Below are 24661 nucleotides of genomic sequence, written 5' to 3' on the forward strand. Positions count from 1 at the left end.
TGAGGCACTGGGGTGAGGGGTTGTAGTACAACCAGGGCAGAGAGGTAGCCGGCAGTCCCCACACAGATTACATGAAAGGCCATCTGTTCTCTGATTGATGGACAGAATGATGGATGGATCTTTTTTTTTTTAACAGGGGCAAGGAAGCATTTTTGGTAACCCGAGTGGGAGGTCAGAACGGACTCTGGCTATGAGGCACTGTGTGACCTCTCCCGCTGAAAACGAAAAAATCACAGCAGGGTTTTCACGTTTGTTTCGTTAAAAAGCTCAATAAAGGGACTTTGCTAAAATTAAGGCCTTAAATGCCATTAAGAAGCAACAAATAGAATTACGATGTTGAGAGATATTAAAAATTTTAATACTTTCATACTGCATTAATACTGTATTACTTTCTCTGGTTGACCTTCATTTCCAGAGGTTTGTTTACATGTGTTGTGGCTAACAGTAGCATAGCAACATGGTCAGCATATTGACATATACTTAACAATTAATGTGTTTACTTGCATCATAATATGTTTTGTGGGTATGTGTGTACTTATCAGCGACGTGATTGATGGTTTCATACACACATGCTCTTTCATTATCAACTGTGTGTTATATACATGCCTGTATGTACAAGTGTGTGTGTGTGCATGTGTGTGCTGGTGAAAAAAAGACTAATAACTCTAAAATGACAAATCGTGCTAGGTAGTGCGCTTACCGCAGATACACACGCACATACGCGCACACGCGCACGCGCGCACATACCGTCAACTGTGACATCAGCATATGGGTGGGATGCGGAGTTCCCCACCATGGTTGTGGTATTTATTGGAGAGTGTGTGCAAAGTCCAAATCTGGAAAATACGGTCACAAATTAGCAAGTTAGCTCGCATCTATCAAAATATCTAGCATTTTTCAGAGGCCTCTGCCAAAACTCGACAATCCTAATTTTATTTAGCGCCTCCTACAAATTTGTCATTAAGATTTATGCTTCGTTTAGATGAGAAATTATGACACCATCAATCAAAAAAAATGGATATCATTTTAAACGACTTTCCATAATTTCCACTAACCCGAACCCAGGCTAAAGTTTGTGTTTGCACCATTTTGTGGTATCTTTGGGTAAAGCAGAAATAGCAAAAAAACAACTAGATGAATTTGTGAGTTAATGTGTGAGGGTTAAGCTATTGCAACATTGGAAGAACGTGGCTTGATCTGCTCCTTTATCCAGTTACTCACCAAATTTCAAAATGTTCCCTACTAAGCTTCAGTTAAGTTGGAAAATGGATTTAGCAATTTTTGCTACTTTTATTTATCAAATCAGCAGTTTTACATTAAAACTCCTTAAATGAAGTTTAGCTGCTTTGAAGAAAGTTTAGCATAGCCTTAGAGTGTGTGTACTGTGTGTAGCAGCTGGGTGGTGTTCAGCCAGCAATATATTAACTCTGCTTTAGTGTGAAATCACATTAGCGCTAGCTGTTAGCCGCTATCCATTAAGGCTGTTTTGGTGATCCGCGGGATTGTTGGATCTCTTTTCTGACTGGAGTCAGCAGCTCGATACCTCGTACTTATATTGCCACTGCCCCACATATACTACGAGTGTGTGCGAGTGTGTGTCCCTGTCACTTGTGTTATTTCTTTGTGTGTTTGTTTATGATTGATGAGGCATTTTGACGCGCTAATAATTGGCATGCTCATTTATCAATGGGCTTGCGTTGCAAGATTGTGAATCATCACCCATTTACTCAATCTCATGTGATTGAGTATTATGTTTTTTTTTTTGTTTCTTGTTTTTTTTTTTTTTATTATTCACACGTGTAGTGTAATCTGTGTAACAATCAAGCCACACAGAGGAGAGACAACCAATCACACGCACATTCACACCTATGGACCAATTTAGCGTCTTCAGTAAAAGTAAAAAAAAATAAAAAATTGGGGGCGGGGGGGTATGTGGAACAAAACCCTAGAGCAAACCTACACAAGCACATGGATAACATGTCAACCCACACAGGACCCAAGCCAAGATTTGAACTCAGAACCTTAGAACAATGAGGCAGATCTGCTAAACACTAGTTCACCGTCTACCCTGCTCCTGTGATACTACTTCTCAAGCCGGTCTAATAGATGGTTAGTGTGTGTGGGTGTGCGGGTGCTAATGTGTGTGTGTTGAGTGTTGTGAGAGAATTCCTATATCCAGTTAAGCAGGTGGTGAATACAGACGAGCAGCACGTCATGATGGTGGAATTTGGAGCATGAGAAAAAAAAAAGCATGACATTTTCTTTACTTCCTCCCATGATGATATTTTCTGTTTTTCTTCCCCCCCAACAAAATTGAGTTGTCTTATTTCCTGCCTCTTATTGTAAATACCTTGCACGCTTCACCTCCGTCCTGCAATCAGGAGGCGAAGCAAGTGCTGCTCACTTGTTTGTTACGACGGATTAGCTCATCGATTTGTCATAGTGGTGCACTGATGGAGAAGATGAGCAGGAGGAGCAGAAGGAGGTAAATGGAAGGAAAATAAAAGAGGGGGAAGGGAAGGGGGTGTTGTAGCGTGAGAAAGCTAGCAAAAAGCTAAATATAGAGCAGATGGATGGAAGAGGGCATGGGCAGGTGAGAAGATCTCTACTGCGTGTAGATGTACTTGAAACGAGACGTCCCTGAGCGTCATCTTCAGGCGCATCAGGGAGCAATTGTGAAATTACCTCACCTACTTTTCAGCGTTTACCAGCCCTCCCCAAAGCTGACTTTCTAATTAAAACGTCAGGGGCAAAAGGGTAATTATGCTAATAACGTAATAATATCGCCAAGATTATTAGAGTGTGCCCAAATTGCTTCCTCCGGGGGATCGGCTTTCGGCGGCAGTCAAATTTCTTTCATAGTCGGGTGGAATGAACAACGCAAAAAAAGTCACAAACTCAGGAAAGTTCCAACAAAGCAGCATTGGATCAAGAAGTGAAGACAAATTCAAAAGAGCTAGTCAATGTTCCAAACCCGCTTTCTTACTTCTGCCAAGATCAAACAGTCCAGCACCAAATCCAGACGAGATACAGATTTTAAAAGTTAAAACAGTAACATTATAATCAAGTTGGCGTTAGCGATGGCTGCTACATTCATAGCATGACTTGTTTGTTACTAAAATACAAAATGTTATGGGTTTGTAGTTAGATTTTTTCAATCAATTCTAAACCAAAAATAGTTAATGAACTTAAATGTCAAGCAGGAATGTATTTTTTGTTTTTTCTCTTGCTCTGCCTCTGTTTGCAAGTATGCCAAGTTGTTAGCAAACAAGGGATATTCCAGAAGATTTTGTCTCTGGAGCAACAGGTTCTTAAAAATCAGATTTGGGGATTTTTTTTCATTTTTTTTATCATATCATTTTACTAAGGTACTAGTGTGAGGTATATAGTGACAGTTTAGCAAATATGACAAAAGTGAGTTATTTGAAAACTCAAAGCTACTGTTTTAAAGCTCTGACGTCATGAAAACTGTTATCAGCATGACACTGGTTGGGCTATTTTTTTTTAACTGCAATTGTGGAATTTTTAGCTCAAAGAGTTGACACATTTTCTTTTCTACTGCCAATATATTGGTTGATTTCATGGATTTCTTTTATAACTAGTCACATCTGATTTCATATTAAGATGTGTTCTTTACAGTACAGTACACCTTATTTAGAGGGATTTTCTGAGATATCTTGTAAAATATTCAAGTATTTTTAAAGGCAGCTGGCGTGTTATAAAGAACAATAAATACTTTGTTTGAGCCAGTCAGTGGGAGGGGGTGTGGCATACTTACCTGAGCTAATGATCGAAAAGGATGTCCTCCATTTAAGCTAGCAAAAACTCTGATGTGCTTACCCAACCTGCATGGCAAAGGTAACGACACATAATTCCTGTTTGGCAGACGCCACAAAACAATCATAATTTTTTATTTTTTTTTAAAGCTCAGCAATGGCTGCTGTTCTACGGCGCAACCCGCTGTTACCCTCCATAGTGGCACATCCCCACCTATCAGCCCCCCACTTTCATGTCGGCCCGGCCCCCTGAAGTAGCAGCGGTGCACCTCCAGCTGTGGCTGCCTTTCACCGATGCCTTTTGGAGTGGCTACCCTCGCTCAAATAGGCAGTAATTACAGGCTTAAAGAGGTTTAGTGGTCCAGCAAACTACATAATCACCGCTTGAATTAGCCCCGGCTCATCAGGCGCAGTCCAACGACCAGCCCGCCGGCGCGCCATAAAGGGGCGGCAGGTGTGGCGAAACATTCGGCCCGCCTCCGACGATGCCTCCCCTCCTGTGCTGGAATGGCCACAGCTAACGAAGCACACCCTCGTTTTTAGCGCAGACCAATATGGAGCTTAGTCATGACTTGACTGTCAGTGGTCGTCTACATAAATACAGGGATCCTTTCTATATACAAGCAGCAGAGCTGGTGAAAGTACTCAAAGCTGTACTCAAGTAGAGTGCTGTATGGTGGCATTGAACTCAACTCTTCTCACAGCAGTAGTTTGGCAGAGAGTGTAGAATTTCAAGCTGATTATTGTCAATCCCAGTTGAATTTTACTGTCAAACTAAACATAAAACAGAGAATTGTCATTTGTGTGTTTAAAACAAGCATGTAGTTTTGCCATTATTGTCTGTTAGCTTACTGCTAACACATAATGGGAAACACCATCATCTATGTGGCAGTCTTATAACAGAATGGATATATTACTGCAGTTGTGTATGCATGGCTTTATACTGCCCATTGGTGACCAAGTCACCCAAGCCAGAAGGAGCCACTTTGATTTAGTTTTGATTTGAATTTTTTTGTCTATTTAATTATTATGTTGTGTTCTGAGCTTACAATGTTATAGAGTGCTATTTTCCTTATTAAATAACACATTACAACATTTTTGTTTTGTAAAAAAAAAAAAAAAAAAAAAACTACTTCTAATCTGTTGAGACATCATCAATGCTACCAGGAACACATTCCACTTCATAAGTTCCCAAGATCTCAATTATGAAGGCAACTTAATTTTAAAATGATAATTAATATTCTTCCCTTTATTCAAAAATAGGACCTTATTTCAAATTGAAAGTGCAGAAAATGCACAATCATAAAGTGATAATGATTCAGTTTCTGTTTCGGTCAGTCAGAAAATCAACATGTTAACTGGTTTCTAAAGTAAACGCAGATGTTTGCAAATGTCATGTTTTGAAAAAAGATCATCAATCTGCTTTCATGGAGGACTTGTGAAATCAGAGCACATTTACTGTTGAGAAGATGAAATTCCAAGGATTTGGACAATTTCAAATTAAACAAGGTCTCTAAATTGTTAATTGATTATCAAAAGCAATTATCATTTCATTTGATATTTGATTACTTGTTGATTCATCCATTAATCAATGTACCTCTAATGTCAATCTCTGATTTACTTGACCTCTCTCTATTAATGTCTTAATGTCGTTTTTTGCGGCGTGTTATCTTATGCGGAGTTTGAAAGAGTACCAAGCCTAAATACTGAAGTAAATTACAGAATAATCTGCTTTAGTGCAGCAACCAAGTGTTTGTACTTTGTTACTTCCCAATAATGTGAAGCAGGATTTTACACGGCAGAGTGTGAATTACACAACAAACGTTGCCGATGATGATCAATTACCCGAGATGAGCTACGCTTTCCACACGCCGCTAACTCCATTTTTTTCCCAAAAGGCCGCAGCATTGAGGGAATTCCCTAAACCAACAAAAGCTTTTTTTTGGTGGGGGGGGGGCGCTCATTAATGCATGAAAATATCTGTTTTTCCCCTTTATCTCCATGAGATATGGAGAGACACTTGATGACAAAGTGCCAATTGCTGAATTATTCATGTTACAAGCTCCGAGACGTTTAAGCGCGTTTTTTTTTTGTTTTGTTTTGTGTGTGTGTGTGTTATTATTTTTTAGGGAGGGCTTTGTTTTCTTGTTTTGTTCACTTGCTTTTCTTTCTCTTTAATCCTGTCTTTTTCTCTCTTGCTTTGTTTGTCGGGTACCCCCCTGGCTTCCTTCATCAAGTCAATGGGGAAGTCGGCAGACACGTGAAAGCAGTCTTGTATACGTAAAAGTACAAGTATCAAAATAGCTTCACGTCGAAGAACAATTTAAAAAATATATTTCATTTTGAAGTAATGAGTAATAAAGGGGGAAAGTATCGAAGTAAAAGGGTGTATTTTGTGGGGGAAAAGCAGAGGAATAAAATGGATAGTTGACATAAATAAAGAAAAAAAATTACTCCTTTACCTTACAAGACTGTTGCAACTAACGATGACTGAAGAGGAAGCAAATTTGGGGAGTGTGCACAGCTTGTGTTGGAAAGTCTGCACTTGCTCTCAGTTTTGGCATAACAATGTGCTCACCTCCCCAAATATTTAAGGAAACCTCATACTGGCCTGGCAGCACTCGCAGTAAACAGTGCGTTCCTGAATGTGTGTGTGTGTGTGTGTGTGTGTGTGTGTGTGCGTGTGCATATGTATCTAGCCCTCGGGCCAAAAAAAGGCCCCTCGGATTAGCCGTTTGGGAGCGGGCCCGCTGCTCGCTTGTTGCTCACCTGCCAAGTCAACAAGCAGGAATCAACGTCCCGCTTGTTGATTGTTTAAAAAAGTCTTTCCGAGGCGGCCATTAGCGGCATGCTAGCTTTTGTCAGCGTAACACCGTTTTGATCCTCCGCGGGCACCCCAGTGTAAAAGGGGTCACGGCCCAGGCAAAGTGAGTCACATTCGTAGCATGCTAAGGAAGTTAGCATTAGCTGGTGAATTGGTAGAGGTGGCAAAAGTACTCACAATCTGTACTCATGTAGAAATACAGAACATATACTACAGTTCTACAAGTGCCAGTTATTAGTTAAGAGAAGCAAGTGGCAACAAAATGATTTGTTTGTTTATTTAATTAATTATTCGGTTCTACCTTTACAAGTTGTGCAAAAGTGATGTCACTGCTACTTTGCATCTAGGTATGCTAATTAGTGAAAGTGTCAGCATTAATAATAATAACAATGCATTACATTTATATAGCGCTTTTTTGGACACTCAAAGATGCTTCACAGTGTTTGCATTACTCGTGCGCTCACACATTCACACTGTGGTGGCGGTAAGCTACTTAAGTAGCCACAGCTGCCCTGGGGCAAGCTGATGGATGCGTGGCTGCCAGTGTGCGGCCCCTCCGACCACCACCAAACATTCGCCCATTCCATACACCAGTGTGCATAGCACTAGAGGCAGTGTGTGTGTGTGTGAAGTGCCTTGCTCAAGGACACAATGACACATGTCTTGGGGAGAGCGGGGATCGAACAGCCGACCTGGTTACTGAACAACCGTCTCTACACCCTGAGCCACGGCCGCCACAACACTGACCCAAAAATCTAACAACTAAATAAACTAAACTTGCTACACTGTTTCACTTTCATGAAGCATTTAATAATGGGCGCTCCCCAAGGCGCAAAAGTCACACAAAGTAGTCCAGATGAAAATAGACCAAGAATGTTAGCCGTTTGCATAACATGCTAATTAGCTAAAGCGTCAGTGTCAACATTGACCGAAAAAATTTAACAAATCAGGATTGTTTCATTAAAGTTTTTAGGAAGTGCAAAATTAATCAAGAATGTTAGCCATTAGCTTGACATGCTAATTAGCCAAAGCAGCAGTGTTGACATTAACAAAAAACAACAAATCGAGCTTGTTTTATCCAAGTAGTAATGCGAAATGAAGCCAATTGTTGCGACAACTGTGCACTCACTAGCTGTTAAGATGTGTCTCTTTATGACAAAAACAATCAACATCCAACTTTAAACTTATTTAGTTTAGTTTTTGCACCGCAAAGATTTGTGGAGTGGATTGAGGCAGCACTCCCTAGGACCTGACCGATTAATCAGCCAATAGAAGCTTTTTTAAAATCTTAAGATTGTTAATAATGAATAAAAAAAAAAGAATATGATGCTTGTTAAAATTGCCCCTTAGTGAAGAAACAAGCAAAATGCCACTCAGAAAATGGGCCACTAACAAGTTGTTTACTGCAATTATTGGCTGCCATGGCTGGCATCTGGGCGCCTTGTGACAAAGCCGATCATCTGCTGATGAAAAATCGCCATGCCACCACTCGTCCATGCAGCGTCATGGCCTCTGTTTTTTTGGAGGGCAACCATATCACATGACTGTAACGGTGTACAATCCCCCTAACCAAAAACCCCAACCTTGCTCTATTTAAAGCTGAAGTGCCGTGTCGAGCCAGCACACAGGCTGGGTGGGCTTTAAAAAGATAGAAGCGCGATATCACCACAACGCTAATATCCGAGGAGGCAAGACAAAGATGGAATTGAACACGTGAGCAGACTTCGTCACACGGTGAATAAAATGGCGTGCGTGTACACCATTTGAAACATCACAGGCGCTTGTGAGGTTGACTGGATTTGGCAACATCAGCGTTTATGTTTCTTGTCAAAGTGTATTTTTGGTGCTCCTTGGGTTTTTTTGTTTGTGCTGACGTGGCGAGATGAAGACGTCGGTGAAATAATTCTCCTCCTCATTGTAAAATGAAGCATCTCTGCAGGAAAAAAAGTATTTTATAATATGTGACACTTACCTCCCCGTAGGGAAAACTGTGGTTTCATCGCAATATTAAGAAAATGTGAAATTTTTCTATTTGCCGTAATTATAAATTTTTCCAGTAATACTTTAATGTTATGAAATGATGAATAAGTGGGATCGGACCCTTTTTGATACTGGGGCAGGGAGGGGTGTCTCTGTCGTGAAAATATATTAATTAAGTCTTCTAATAAAGTCAAATTAGATTTTTTGTTCATTTGTTGTTAGTTAATTTAGCATGCTAATGCTTCCTGGTTTTACAAAGTACGATTGTATTTATTTATTTTTTCATTATGGGGTAAGAGGGAAGTGTCTCTGCTGTGACTCGTTGTTATTGTTTTGACTAGTTTAGGATTAATATTTATCTGAAACATAATAACATAAAATATTTACAGATAAATAAAATTAAACAATGAATGTTGTAATGGTATGTTATGTACTATCAATGTTGAGAAAAAAAAAGTAGTTGGACAAATATGTGCAATATGAATTCACATGTACGATGGAACGCATAGTTTTCCACAGGGTTTAATTCTGGGGCTGCTGCTTTTTTCACTGTTTCTGATGCCCCTGAGTTCCATTTTAAGAAAACAGCCGTGGTTGATTTAAAGTGCTATATAAATATAGAGTTGAGTGATGGGACTGCATGAATACCAATGTCAAGTTGAGCAATTCGGGTCCAGCAAAACTAACTATCTAACAAAACTTAAGGAACTCTTCCTTAAAATGCATGGAGATGAGGATTATATGACACAACGCTTTTTCAAGGTTTTTCAAGAATTCAAGGTGAAGAGAGCCAGTTTCGATGAAAAGGCTGCTCTCCCTGTTTATTTTGTTTACAAGTTAACTCTATACCTATGAAAAAAAAAAAAAAACATTTTATTTTTCAATAAAGAAGGGTTCAGTGAATGTGCATCAGAGAAAGCTGGTGGGATTAAGTACTTCCAACCACTGTTTTAGAGGCTCAGGGCAAATTAGAATAGCATAGCAGCACACTGAGGCTGAAATCTGATTGGACAAAATATCTACTTGCATCCAAGAGAAATAATATTGTGACTAGATTAACAGTATTAGAATTAAGGCTGTAAATGTTGGTCAGGACTTCTGATAATGTTTAGGCCGCCTTCTGTGAGCCTGTGAAGGCCTTGGCGGAGGTCTACGCCTTTCCCCATTGTAGTTTGATTTGGCAATGTCCCACTTACTTATATTAACAGGCAAAATAGCAGAGTCAGACTGATAAGATGAGGGAAAACATAACCCTCCCTCGCGTCCCTCCTCTCTGTCCTGGCAGCCACATGCTTGCAGCGAGCAGACTGCGAGTTCTCATGAAAGCGCTTGTATATTTGAAGAAGACATATCATTAAGATAGAGCAGAGGGAGCGAGGAGGAGGAGGGGAGGATGTGCAGAAACTTTCCATCTGCTCCTTTCAAGAACACGTTCCCTCTCTCGCTCTCTCTCGGCACGCTGAATCCAAGCCAAAGGCCATTAGGAGACACAGTATCACACACCATATTAAAACTTAACAGTTGTGACAGATTGGAGTTCATTTGGCATGCTACAAAAGCAAGAGGGGAGTATAAAAACACATTGTGTGCTTCAGTGTACTGCATATGTGCTGTGTTGTTGGACTGCTCTGCCTATGGTAAAAGCATTTCCTGTGTAAAATTTACATTTTATCATAAACAAAAAAACATACTCTACCCAAAATGCTCTTTAGCTACAGCCGGTATTATTGTATATAGTGACTCTTTACTGGCTATGTAGTTACTATATTGTTTTCATATTTTTTAAGGGTATATTCAGAGGGGATGTCTGCATGTTGAAGCTAGTCCGTAACTTAAAACATTTGAAGAAAGTCTAATGTACTGTAGAAGAAGCCGCCGGATGTGTGTCTGTAAGCTAACCACGTAAACAGGCTGCATTTCTTCTGCACTGTAGTCTGTGGCGTGGGCCCTCCCCATTTTGCGAACTACCCCATCATACATCACGAGTGAGACTCTGCTGCACTGGCCGCGATTGCCTTTTGTTTTGTCGACTGGACGACGTATCATACGCTCACATGACGACGTGCGACATGCTAGCGGCGCGTCATTTGTACGCTCCTGTTGGGTCCAATGGACACAAAGCAAAAGCCTAAACAATGGCGTTTTATGATGTCCAACACATGGAGGCGGCAGAGCGGCGCCTCGTATCAGCCGTCCTTGCGTAACTTTGGGGTTGAGTCTATTTCTATGTGTTCCCATTTTCCGGTATAGAACATTGTGTACGCGTCATACCGAGTTACCACACAAATCATGTTATGTAAGAAGTGTAACTACCTCGTGTTCTTGTCACACATTGTAAATAAAAACAGAGCAGCTCAGCTTCAGGCTAGTGATGTTTTGGTTAACTCCATCCATCCATCCATCCAGTTTCTGAACCACTTATTCATTTATATCAAAATTTACACTGATTACTGTTCGTATCTGAATTGTTCACTTATTAATAAGAAGACAAACTACCAATGTTGCACTTTGCATTAGCATTTTTGTTCCCTGACTAAACCCAAAGGGAACCAAAGCCGTGATTTTAAGATTAATGTATGTGCTGAATGAACCCTGATGCTTAGCATAACATTACACCCCTAATTTTTATTTTATACTGCGTAAGTCCACCTAAATATAGCAAAAGTAAGCCGATGCAAAAAAAGCAGATTTCTTATAAAACTCTTTTATAAGATTTTTCATCAGAAATGGCAAGCGGTTGGCTGCTAGCTAGTCTGTGGCTAGCTACCAGTTGGCGGGAGATGCTAGCATAGTCTTCATTTTGACTCAACTTTTTTGGGGGGGACTTGATTGCATCACAACAAGAAGATCCAAATTAATGTCATTTTGTCTCTAGATATACTCAATTTATCAACTGCCGGAATGGGGATAGAATCAAGAAGAGGAGGTAAAAAATTATGCAAAATAAAAGCAGCAAAAATGCTAACATTGGTCGTATCTGATTTATTTAGTCATCATCATCTTTAATGAATCTGGCAGAGATTCAAACTCAAAATTTCCCATCTTGATTTAAATGGATATTGAGGCGACAATGCAATTATAAATTACTGCATGGAATTAGCCTCCATGTATTCCTACTCTTTCCTCCTCCTCCTTCCCCACAGCCCATCACATGGACAAGGGGAATGCTGGGCGGGGGTGAGGGGGCAGTAGTGGGGGGGGGGGGCAAGCCTCCCCTCTGCTGTCTGCCGCCCTTCAAACAAAACACAGTCCTGTTCATTATGTGGCATGAAAGACAAAAAAAAAAATAGAAATAAACATGCTGGCGCCACATCAATTTTACATGTCTGATTGTTGTGTTCTTTATGTACGAGCACACGCTGTGTCGGTGCACACACACTAATGTCGCTCAGCATGTGTCAGCATATTTTCACTGTCATATTTTAACGCGTATTGAAAGGACTCTTAAACAGACCTATAGCTGGCAATATACACTTTCTATTAGGATCTGGAAGTACAGAAACCAAATAGCTAGTGAGTTTAATTAAGTCTAAACAAGCGTGATTTCACAAACTACTTTTATAAATTTATCCAAGTTCCTTAACTTTTCAGCTTGGCAGAGGTCTCAATCCAGTCACACTCAAAGCAAAACCCGAGTGCACGAACATTGGGTGTGAATGTTGTATTAATTTGAGTCTTTCAATAATTTATTTGAACCTTAGGGTAGAATGATTATACGACATACATCGTCAATGATTTTTCTAAAAAACGAGTTTGAATTTATTATGGATTTTCTCTAATCAAGAATGATACTTATGGTACAGGCTCAAATATATGCTACATTTACGTAGATCTTTTAATGAGTTAAGTAGAGGAAGGTTCTAGAATGTCGGAACTTCACAAAGCCCACGGTGGATCAAGCAATTCAACCAATTGGTGAAGCCGAGGAATTTTAGATTTACACAACAAAACATTTTCCATTCATGATGTAACATTGAGGCAACATTCATGTGAGCGCCTCCCCAGACAGGAAGTGAACTAAAGCGCGCTTATTTTCTTTACCCCGTAGCATCCGTACCCGTCAGAGGAACAGAAGAAGCAGTTGGCACAAGACACGGGCCTCACCATCCTACAAGTCAACAACTGGTAAGAGAAGCTCGGCATCATGCATATACCATCTCATCCTTCCCTCAGGCCATGCCGGCTGCCGGTGATCGGAATTAATGCCACCACTCCAACATCAGCCCCCGCCTTCCTCCGCCGCCGCCCCTTCCCAAACACCGAAACACTCCGCTTACGGAATCACGCTGGTGCGGATCAATCTAAACAGATATGGCCTGAAGTCATTTTCCGAAAAGCAGCATTAATTAAGAGTCAAACAAGCATCGGAAAACATAAAAATATATATATCAGGCACGCAGAAAGTTAGCAGTGGTGATTGAATGCACACGGACAAGGCTCAATTTTAAAGTGGACTTATTTTCACGTTTTTAATGGTGTACGTTAAAATGCTTTGGGTTTTTTTAGGGACCCGGTAAATATTTGATTGGTACCCAATTGTTTGTAAGACATTTTTCATTAGCTTACTTCCTGATGTATGAAGTGCAATTTTTTTCTTATTTAGATTTTATTTTTTATTACACTTTGTTGCATTTTTTAAAACCATTTCGTACCTTAACTCAAAATTGTTGACCGTTGATGTTTCTTTGAAGATTTGTGGCCTTCCTGCTTAAGGTTTCTTAGTATTCTTCATTAGAATTCCTCACTTGCTGGTTGGCTTAGCTCAAAGCTTTTTTTTTTAATTGGGTGCCAAGTTTGACCCTAAACAAGGCTTTTAACCTGACCTAGCTTTTTTAGAAAGAGGGCCGTCTGTCTGTGCAAAGCGCTTCTCTTGGGTTGGATTTACACTTTTCCAAATCCAAGCGTTCCTTAAAATATTTGTCTATTCACACATATTTTTAAGTGATTCCTATCACAGGCTGTCCGACTCCCTCTTTACACCTTAACTCTAAATTGTTGACCGTTGATGGAATTTCTTTGAAGATTTCTACTTTAAAATTCACCGTATATTATTCATTAAGATTCTTCACTAGCAGGTTAGTTTAGCTGGAGGGGGCCTCTTTTTTTTAATTGGGTGCAGAGTTTGACTCAAAACTATGCTTTTAACCTGAGGTAGCGTCGAGGGAAAAGGTAGAAAGAGGGTCGTCTTCACGTGGTCTTATCAGAGAGATGCCTATCAGCACAGGCTCGGCGTTATTAGCCGTGGCTAATTAAAGAGCCGGCGCGGTCCGGCTAAGCGTGGCCCCCCATTTGATCTGTAAAAAATGAATCCTGGAAAGTGAAGGAGAGCCAAATTGAGATGGAAAGAAAAAAAGAGGAAACGATAAGGAGGGAGTAGAAGAGATTAATCCCTCTAATGATGTTAACAAGATGCCCGCCATTGTTCAACGGGAAGAGCTCCAGAGACAGGCAGCAGATTAGCATGCCAGGCAGTCTATGGAGAATTCAGCGCGCACGCACACACACACACACACACACACACACACACACACACACACACACACACACGCACACACACACGCACACACACACACACACACACACACGCGCGCGCACACACACACACACACACGGACGCACAAAGGGGTGGAATAAGGACAGCAGGGAAGCCCATGTGGATGTTATCACATAAGGTGACCTCGGTGAAATCCATCAGGGGATCAATTCTTTTACCACAGATAAAAGCTTGTGTGTGTATGTGTGTGTGTGTGTGTGTGTGTGTGTGTTGCCTGAATCGCCCTTTTGTAGGCCACAATATGCATGAAAACTCACCAATTTTGGCAAATGCACATATCCAGGGCAACATGTTTTTATTTTAGTGGTCCTGAATACAACCCCTCAAAATTCACTCAGTGGCGCACCCTGGAAAGTTCAGTAATATGAAATTTGGGGGACATGTCTGTCATAAGACAAAAAAAAAAAAGTCTCAAGGAACCATGTCTGAAATTTAACAGGAAGTTTTCCCATTTTGGGTAAATTCCAGAGCTCGTATTTTGGGTGAATTCCAGGGTTTGTACTTTGGCTAACTCCTACTTGTCATGAAAAGGTGCACGTAGTAGAGAGTGGACCTAAAGGCGAGGCGACACATCAGGGAGACAGGAATTGTGAACAAAAGGAGAAACTTTATAGGAACAAGTGGGGACGAGTGAGAGGACGAGGACTGGAGAAGACGGGACTGAGCAAGAGGAGGCTGGTAGCCATGACGGGACTGAGCGAGAGGAGGCTGGTAGCCATGACAGGACTGGCTTGACCGGGGCTGACTTGGCAGAACTTGGGAAGCTTAGTAGGAACGTGGAGAACTTAGCTGGAACGTGGAGAACTTAACTGTGACGAGGACGACTAGACTGAGTTGTAGACCACTAGACTAAGACGTAGACAACTAGACTGAAACAAAGACGACTTAACTGTGACAAGGCTTAGCTTGGCGCCACGGGACGGGACGGGACGGGACGGGACGGGACGGGACGGGACGGGACGGGACGGGAAATACATAATCCCACACAGGACTTCAACACCTGACTGGACAAACACAGACTAAATACACCGGCACTAATGAGACACAAGTGGGGAACACAATAGGAAGAGGGCACCGATTGGTCAAACACATTGTGAAGGGAACAGGCACACAGGTGGATGTAATCAGACATAACGAGAAAGGGGAAACACTCAGAAACACAAGACAAACACCAATCACAGAAAGACACAACAAACACACCAAAATAAACAAAACCCTAACCCATACAAAACCGAAACGTGACACTACTAGGGAACCAAATTAGCCCCAATCGGAAGTATATACCCTTAATGCTAAATGGCCAATATTTTTATGTCTGTGCCTTCTAATGTGGGTGGAGCTTCACGTCAAAGTTTATTCATTATTTTGAGAATTTGTCAAATTGGGAGGAGGAGGTGGAATCAGCCATTCCAAATCTAAGTTCAACCTATCAACATGAAATTTGGTGGACATGACAGTCATAACAGAACACACTAAAAAGTCTAGAAGACACCTGCTTGAAAAGCAATAGGAATTTTTTAGCTTGTTTTTCTTCAATTGTCAAAAATGAATCAACCAAAATGAACCAGGTATACAAGTTTTTATTTGACAGCATATTGTCTAGAGGCTAGACACACAACCTAAAGGTGTGTGCACGCACACACAGTGTGTACATCGTGGGAGGGTAATCTCTGTTCGTATGTGTGTGCGTGATGGTAGCCATGTGTGGTTAATCGAGGAGGTATTAGCTGTTAAAACCAACATGCTCGAATCCTGCTGCCCCCTTCTATTGTTGTTGTGTGTTTATATTTTCCATGCACTGTGGCAGGGAAGCACAGAACAACAACAACAAGAGTGAGAGAGGTTACACAAGGCAAGATAGAGAGAAAACACGCATTTCCCTGGCATGTTGTGTTGTCGTGCTGCCCTGGAAGCTCCGTTGCCATTGGGTGTCGCCATAGCAACGGTGATGTTACCTCCTGACCCTCTGATTTGGTGGAGTCAATTTGCCTGGTTGCCATACACACACACACACACACACACACACACACACACACACACACACACACACACACACACACACACACACACACACAGACACACTGAAAGCCATGTAAGAGGGCCGAGCAGACGTTCCCTTAATGATGATGACTGATGGAACATTTTTACTCTCTTAGATTAATTTTAATACATTCTTGCATAACTGTAAGACTCACACAGTAAATTAAATTCACTGCCATAAATTCATCCAAAAAAGATTATTAAAAATTAGGGGTGACAGGCAATTAAAATTTTTAATTGTAATTAATTTGATATCTGTTCTAAATATACAATGAATTTTTTTTTTTAGGTTTCCATACTCTTGTTAAATGTTAAACTAATATAAATAGTTAAAATTAATTTTCAACGTTTATAGCCGTCAATGGCAGTGAATGAATACAATAAAAATAAAATAAAAGATTATTAAAAATTTGGGGCATCAGGTGATTAAAATTTAAATCGTAATTAATCGCATGACTTCACTAGTTAACTCACGATTAATCACAAATTTCATATCTGTTCTAAATGTACAATTTAAAAAAAATCTAGCTTTACATACTGTTGTTAACAAAAAAGGGAAAAAAATAAATAGAAATAGTTTAAATTAATTTTTTACTTTTTTAGCCAACAATGGCACGGAATGAGTTAATCAGAAAAATAGCACTCTATGGTATTGCACTTCATATTTGAACAGTTTTTGCATCAATTAAATGGACATTGTGCTGCTCCCTCTGGTTTGCACGTATTGGCCACTTGGGGGCAGTACAATAGAGCCAAACTGATTTACTGTACATGAAGCAGATCTCAGCACCTTAGTAAGCTTTTATATTAGTTAATATTAGTTGTTCATCACAGAGGATAAATAATATATGCCTTTGAGTATGATGTCTGTTTACATGTGGCTCCATTTTCTTAAATTCAAATATCCGTTTCTTAAAAGGTTATAACACTGTGGCACAAATGCTATTCGCTAGCCCGTCTATGGTATTTCCCATTTGGTGTTAGCATTAAGCTACTGAACTGTAAGGCAAAATTATGTGGTTTTAAATGCACGTGTTGTCCTTTTACGTCATGTTACTTGTATCTCATTCTCAGTGATCTGACCAGATATAAAGAATATAAACTCATCAATAATCTTACTCAGATCTGCAAAATGTTATTGAAGTAATTTTAGCGCTAACAATGACACATACTGGCCCACAATGTCCCTCACGTGCACTCGGGTGCCGCATGGATGTGTTAACACACGTCGCTGTGTATTATTGATGAGCCGGCAGCAGTTATAGAGCTTGGCGGATTAAATAAAAAATGCTAAAGGCCGACAAGGGGCGCAGGTTACTCATGAATTATTGGCGCAGCGACGCCACACCAGGGAGGTTCCCCCTTTGAACAGAGGAGAGGGAGGAACACTTTAAACCACCGTCGTGTCCTGCGCAGTTATGTGATCAGTCAGTGCCAAGCCCTCGGTTAGCCTTTAGCTTCTTGAATAACTAAACATATTTTTGGGATTATTTAATGAAAATCCCGTAGGAAATAAAGTGTACAATTAAGAAAGACGCAGTGAGCAACACTAACTCACCATGTAGTTTTGTGTTTGCCATACACTCCATTACACAAACTTTCTACTACCTATTACAGGCAGACATTCTTTTTCCTTTTAACACATGCATATTTCCTGAGTCATGTTGAGAAGTGCACACCGTCATTGTCATCATCTCCTTGTGGCTTGTTGTTCATTTGGCATCACTAGGCACGTGTAGCGAAAACACACTCGCACACCAGGAAGCGATGCTTGCATTGTAACAGACACACATGCAAGCAGAGCAGATTTTCCCTAAATTGCGCTTACAAGCTCTGCTGATGTAAAAATCAATGCGAGGGTCATCAGGTTTCTCCTTCCTGCGTGCAATTTAATCACGGACCTTTAAAAGGCAGCGTTTGAGCTATTGTTTGGTCAATAAGGCCGCTTTTAGCAACATCTTAAAAGCCGGGAGAAAGCGAGTATAGACTACTTAAAGCGGGAGAGGCCCATCACGGAAGAATCAGACTCTTTCAATTTCTTGTGTAGCATTAGGAGACAACACACACATCCTTGCTTCATTATTTGTCCGTTACTAACTGGGTTGACATATGTGAGACAATGGAAAAAAAAATATTTTTCCATGTGGATGGAGAAAACAGATCTGATCTGTCTGATCTGAGGCACAATCTTTTTGTATGTCTGTCAGGTGACTTATATTGATGATGTTCAGTTTTAGGTTATCCCAAGTCATCCCCCAAACTCATCTGAACACACCTTTTTATGGTATGTCCCAATACTTTTGTCCATTTAGTGTACTTGTCTTGTTCTTGGTAAATGACCTATAAAATGGACGTCATAAGAGAGAAGTGGAGCTGGTTTTATTACATTTCTGTGATCATCTTACGATATAAAAAAAAGAGGCAAGCGTGACTTCTGGCTTAGCAGGATTTGACATCAGCTCCCGGGGAATCCCTCGGCCTGGCTGACATTAGCAGCCAGACGATAACAATGATTGCTGCAAACTGTAAAAAGGATACGTTAGTCGAGACCTGTGCGAGGACCGCTTAACTGGTCCGGTGAGTATGGTCATCGGGTTCAGTCTTTCGTGTGTGTGTGTGTGTGTGTGGTCTTGTTTTTGTCACGTAGTGGGGCCAACATTTCGGGATTTAACAGAGTTGTGGGGCCCACCCGTCCATGTGGGGCCATTTTGCTGGACCCCACAAGTTTAGACCTCTTTTTCAGAGTCAAGACTTGGTTTTAGAGTTTAGGTTTGAATTGGGTTATGGTTGAGGTTAGGGTAACGAATAGGGGTAGGCAATCATTTTTTATGGTTGGAGTTAGGGGAAGGGGCTATGTCAATGAGATGGCCCCACAAAGATAGTAAAACAAACTTGGGAAAAACAAAATGGGTGAGTCTACACACTCGCACACAGTCCAATGTTTTGTGGGTGGAACATTAAAATTTCCACTCTCAGAGGACTGTCCGCGTTATAAAGGTGGGCCACACAAAGACAGAAAAACAAGAACACACATACACACGTCCACTATTAAGTCACGTGGCGTCCCTCGTGAACTTTTATCTCACTCTAGCGTCCTAGAACCTTTAGTCATGTCATTACACTTTGTCCATTATCATCAATCGGTGTAGTGTGTGTGCGTGTGTTATGAATCCCTCTCCTCACTGCTCATAAATCACCTTCATCTTCACGGCATGCCAGCCCGCCGGCTCACAGCCTGCCCATGAAGTGAAGAATATCAATTCATGCACGCGTATTAATAGCAATACTGTCATTTTTCATGCACTATTAATAACCGCACGGTGTAGCTGTGAGTTATGATTCCATATTCATCCGGCAATTTCACTGTCGCGGATCATCATGTTTGTCATAGACGAGGTTACAGGTTGTGTTACCTGCAACCTGCAAACCTATAAACACGCACACTCACACACACCCACACACATAAAAGTGCCCACATTTAACAAGCAGAATGTGACGAGGTGAGGCGGGGGTCACCTGGCTCGGCCAATGCCAGGCTGTTATTAGTCAGGAAGCCTTGCTGGCTGTGTTTAGACATGTGAGCAATATCTCATACACACACTTATACACTGTTGGATCCTGCTCCTGCTAACAGGAGGCGGAGGATTACGTGCATGTGGTGCGGGGAAACATAAGAAAAGTGTGAAATTCAAAAGGGGCTTTAAAGTGAGAGCTGCTGTGGGGGTCACCTAATCCCACCCCGCACCACCCACCCCCGCCTCCACATACACACACATGTACTCACATTTAAAACACACACACCGTGCGCTTCTCTGCATCAGTCCAGCATCCACTAGAAGTGATGTGAAGCTAATGCTAAACTGGTTTTACAGAGCGGGAAGACAAGTTGGACAACCAAACACACACATACACACACAGGCATATTCACAGACATGCATTTGTGTATAACTGTGTCCATGACAACCAGCTTCTTAAAGTGTAAACATGACTCTTGAGGTCAAACGCAATCCGTTGGAAGTAATTTTTCTTTGTAGGAAATACAAACTTAAAGAAATAATTGAAGTAATCCATTTTAGGGTTAAACTGTTTCTACCATGAAACTTTTATATAACAGCCAAGTAAGATGTTAAAGTAATTTAAGCAGCGTTTATATTCAACCATCAAAATAAAACAAAAACACTCAATCTTGATTTAAAAGGCAAATGGGTAATGCAAGGATGATTTTTAGCACATTTAACTGTCATGTAAGTGTAAAAATGAGTTAATCACTAGGGATGGTCGAGAACCGATACCAGTATCAGTATAAGGTCGATACCAGGCCTTTTTTCAAGGTGTCAGTACTCGCAACATTGGCTAATAGCAATCAGGCCGCCCTCATGTGGCCGTTTTACGATTAGGAACTAGAAATGAGAAATTAGAAGAATAGAAACTTGCCAGTAGTTTCATGCAATATTAAAGAAGTGGGGAGGATGTTATGTATAAAAAGTACTAGTGGTATCGGTGACTACTCAAGGTATAAAAAAAAGTGGTATTAAACATCCTTAATCACTGTCATAATAATAATTGTAAATCATATGCTAAATAGTAAATTAAAACAATGATCAAAAGTTTGTTTTTTAATGACAGGTGTGTCAAGAAATGGGTTGTGTCAAAAGTTTCTAATTTTTAACTTTTTTAACTGTCTTTCAGGTTAAATGCTGGTCACTTTTAATTATACTTGAGGCAATTTCCTGTAATTGAGTGTTCTCCTTTTGGAGTACATGCACTACAAATAAAAAGAAAACTTAGTCTGTGGAATTGAATTTTTATGGGAAAAAAGTAAATGGAAGGGAAGGGGGGAGATAGAGGGACCATACTTTGGACCTGGGAGAAGGGATGTGATTGATGTTAGTGTCCGATCTGAGGCCTCTCTTCTTCTTCTTCTTCTTCTTCTGGAGCTTCTCTCCCCAGATTCTGTTCAATTAGTGAATACAAATGTATTTATTTATTTTGTTATATGAATGTATTATAATGATTTTTTGTAATTCATAATTTTTTAACATATGGCTTTTGTTCGTGCTTTATTTCTATACTCGAAAATCCGATGAATAGAATGACAAAAAACTGACAAGGTCCGGCTCGTTTGGAATATTCCTGGAAACAAACAGTAAGCTGGAAGGATGAGCGCTATGCCCCACAAATGTCAGCACGTCTTTGCATGACACACACACACACACACACACACGCACGCACGCACACATGCACGCACACAATGCTTGATTGCAATTAGGCAAGTGCCCAGCATCGGTCGCCATGGTAATTCCAATAACAAATTCACAACATTAGGTCATTCACATGTTGTACTTGTACATACACACATCATCAGCATGTTAGTCTCATTATTAATTTTTTTGTGTGTGGATATTTTGTCAACATCACTCACACACGCACGCACACACACAAAACCATACAGCAGACATATGTGAGGCAAATGAAGAGAAAAGCAGGTGTAGCCTCAGGTGGTGTTTTGAGATATAAGACTGGGGGGTTATGGGATTCAAGGGGTGCTGTAGGTTGGACACCTCAATGTTTAAAAGCACATAAGGCAAGTTGACACAAACTCAAGAACGTGTTTTAAAACAAACAACATTTTTGTCCCAATTTGCGTGTGCAGTTTTAGAACTATGTTGCTGCTAATCTAATTTGCAAATTGCCTCTGTTATGTTGTTAATTAATCTGTCAAACTAAAACAAAAGAAACGTGAGAGCTGTTTATTTGTTTTATGGCCATGCGTGTGCACGTGAGTACATAAGTGAGCCTCACGGAAGTCTTTGGTCTTGCACTACAATATAATATAGTATTGTTGGCTACGCATCGTAATGATAACGCATTGTGACATTGTTGGCTTTGTGATACTGTTTGTTACATATCTCAATACTTGAAGGTATGTTGATACGATCTCTCATTGGCAAAACATTGTGCTTCTGTCTGTATTATGACACTATCAGTATTGTTGGAAACTTATGGATCTCACTCTGCTTCATCTATCCTTCCTTCCTTTCCTCAGTCTTTCCTTTGGTCTCTTGAGGTCTCCTTAATTTGTTGGAATTTAGATGTTTCTGGGGTTGGTGAAAGATTCTGGTTGGTAACCCGGTGGGTAGTAGGTGCTGGATTTCACTTTCCTTTCTTTTCTTTCCTTCCTCGGGTCTCCTGACAAGCTCACGACTCTAGCTGGATTCTGAAGTATTCGGTTTAGGTGAACGGTATGGGATTTTTAATAGATTTTAGATGAAATAATGAGTACACACTCACACGCATGCACACATGCACATACTCACGCACATACTCACACGCACATACGTACAAAGAAAAGTAAAAGAGAAAAAAAAGAAGATAAAAGAGAGAGAGAGCAATGATGATGACAGTATTGTTCATTTGGTAAGATTACCGAATGAACAATACTGATCTTTCTCAGAAAAAGGAAAAAGAAAAGAAAAAGGAAACTTATCGTGATACTATTGGTATCATTATAGTATTGTGATACAGTCGTGTTATTGGCAAAATATCTCAATACTATCAGAATTTGTGGCAAGTATTGATATCAATGGCAAAGTATTTTAATACTATCGGTATCATTAGCAAAGTTTCATTTGTCTGTACATCATAGGCAAACACAGTACTATTGGTGCAAAGTATCTCAATATTTAAAAATACTGTGTTACTCTTGGTATCATTTGGCAAGTATCGCAATGCTATCGGCATTGGGGCAGTATTGTGATACTCTGAGTATCTGTGGAAACTATTGAAATTGTTGACAAGATATTGTGATTTATTTTCTGTATCATTGTCAAAATATATTTCTGTCTGCCGTAGGAAAAGTATTGTGATTTATTTTCTGTATTATTGGAAAATATATTTATGTCTGTCGTAGGCAAAGTATTGTGATATCTTTGGTGCAAAGTATCATGATACTATCTCTAGCATTGGTAAAGTGTTGCGATATTATCAGAATGAATGATACTAAACTCTCAGTATTGTAGGAGTGTTGTATTACTATATTTGTGATAAACTGTGGCAATGTATCGTGACTATTGGTGGCAAAAAATTTAATCTGTCAGCATCTTGGTGAAAATATCGTGATACTTTTGAGTGGTATCATATATCATACATATGAAAAGAAAGTCAACTTTCTGTTTACCTTGTTATGTGCCTGGGAATTCTATTATTATACAAGTGCAAACAAAAGCCTTGTGTTTTTCTGTCGATTCATATTTGTCCCTTATAAAGTGTGACAGATGAGCTATTTTCTTACTCTTTGTGTGTACGTGTACATGCGTGTGCGTGTATCAATTCTGCTACTAAATCCTGTCATGTGAAAGTGCTGTCATGCGAATAAATCATCTTTTTTTTCCTAGTAAAAGTTTAACCAGTTTACTGTTAGTTTGCGTGTATAATGTGTGTGTGTGTGAGCAGGAAGCACATGTGGGCGAGGCGTTAATTGCGGTTTGAGGAGCAAACAATGGATGTCATCCACGCACTGACAAGCTGACGATAAGCGGCCATGCGAATCCTCGCCTTCTCCTTTTTACTCTCTTAAATCACCTTGAGTGGCAGCCGGCGGGAGCGTGTGCGTGGTGGCGGCCAGTTATTTCCAGCTTGTCCAGATTTTGAATATGCATCGTGCACCTCTGTTGCCGTGTGCCCAAATAGGCCAAAATAAGTCCTACTTAATTGTGTGTGTGTGGTTATGTTCATCATTCTCCTAATGTAATATTGCTAGTTAGCTCAGTGTGTGTGTGTGTGTGTGTGTGTGTTTTTGTACGGTGAATTTAAATGAGCGAGCTTGCCGCGTAACCTTTTGTATCTCCAATCTGCATTTTTCCACCAGCTCGTTATTAAATTACCTCCCGATCGGTCACAGCGGTGAGGCAGCTGATGAAAAAGACAATTTCTTGGTTTTAATTGGCCATTTCACGTGCGCCGCACGTACACTTGTGTGCGCGTCTGTGAGTGTGTTATATAGTTTGTGTGTGATGTCATGAGAATAGGACATTTCTTGGCAGTCATACTCCACGTATCTTTGCAGACCAGACATAAGAAGTAGTTACAAAAGTCAAACACAATCTGATTTGTTTAAATTCCAAAGTAATTTTTTCTCCCCAACACAAGTAATGGAAAACTAAAAAAAATAATAATAATGTTTTGTAAACTAAAAATACTTGCTGATTTGATGAAAGTGTTTGTAATGTGTTTTTGCTGCCCCTTGTGCTGACACTGGAATATAAAGTATACTCCCAGTTCCCCCAGTAAGTTGCAATAATAGTAGTCATTCTTCACAGAGGATAAATAATATATGCATATCTGAGTATTGTTATATGTGTGTGTATTGCTCCACTGCTTGTGTTCAAATATCCATTGCATAAAGGGTTATAACACTGGACGCTAATACTCTTTGTTAGCCCCTCGGTGGAGTTGCCTGTTATGTATTAGCATTAAGCGTTTATTAAC

The 24661-nt window shown here is 40.3% G+C and overlaps 1 protein-coding gene across 1 annotated transcript in view; it reads left to right on the plus strand.

Moving 5' to 3' along the window:
* The window catches only part of meis1b (Meis homeobox 1 b), a 95641-nt gene that overhangs the window by 54329 nt on the left and 16651 nt on the right, over positions 1-24661 (plus strand). The window contains exon 9 of the mRNA XM_077581638.1: positions 12629-12705. Coding sequence (XP_077437764.1) covers positions 12629-12705 — 77 coding nt within the window. The remainder of the gene's footprint in view (positions 1-12628; positions 12706-24661) is intronic.

This window comes from Vanacampus margaritifer, chromosome 12 (assembly GCF_051991255.1).
Source record: "Vanacampus margaritifer isolate UIUO_Vmar chromosome 12, RoL_Vmar_1.0, whole genome shotgun sequence".
NCBI lineage: Eukaryota > Metazoa > Chordata > Actinopteri > Syngnathiformes > Syngnathidae > Vanacampus > Vanacampus margaritifer.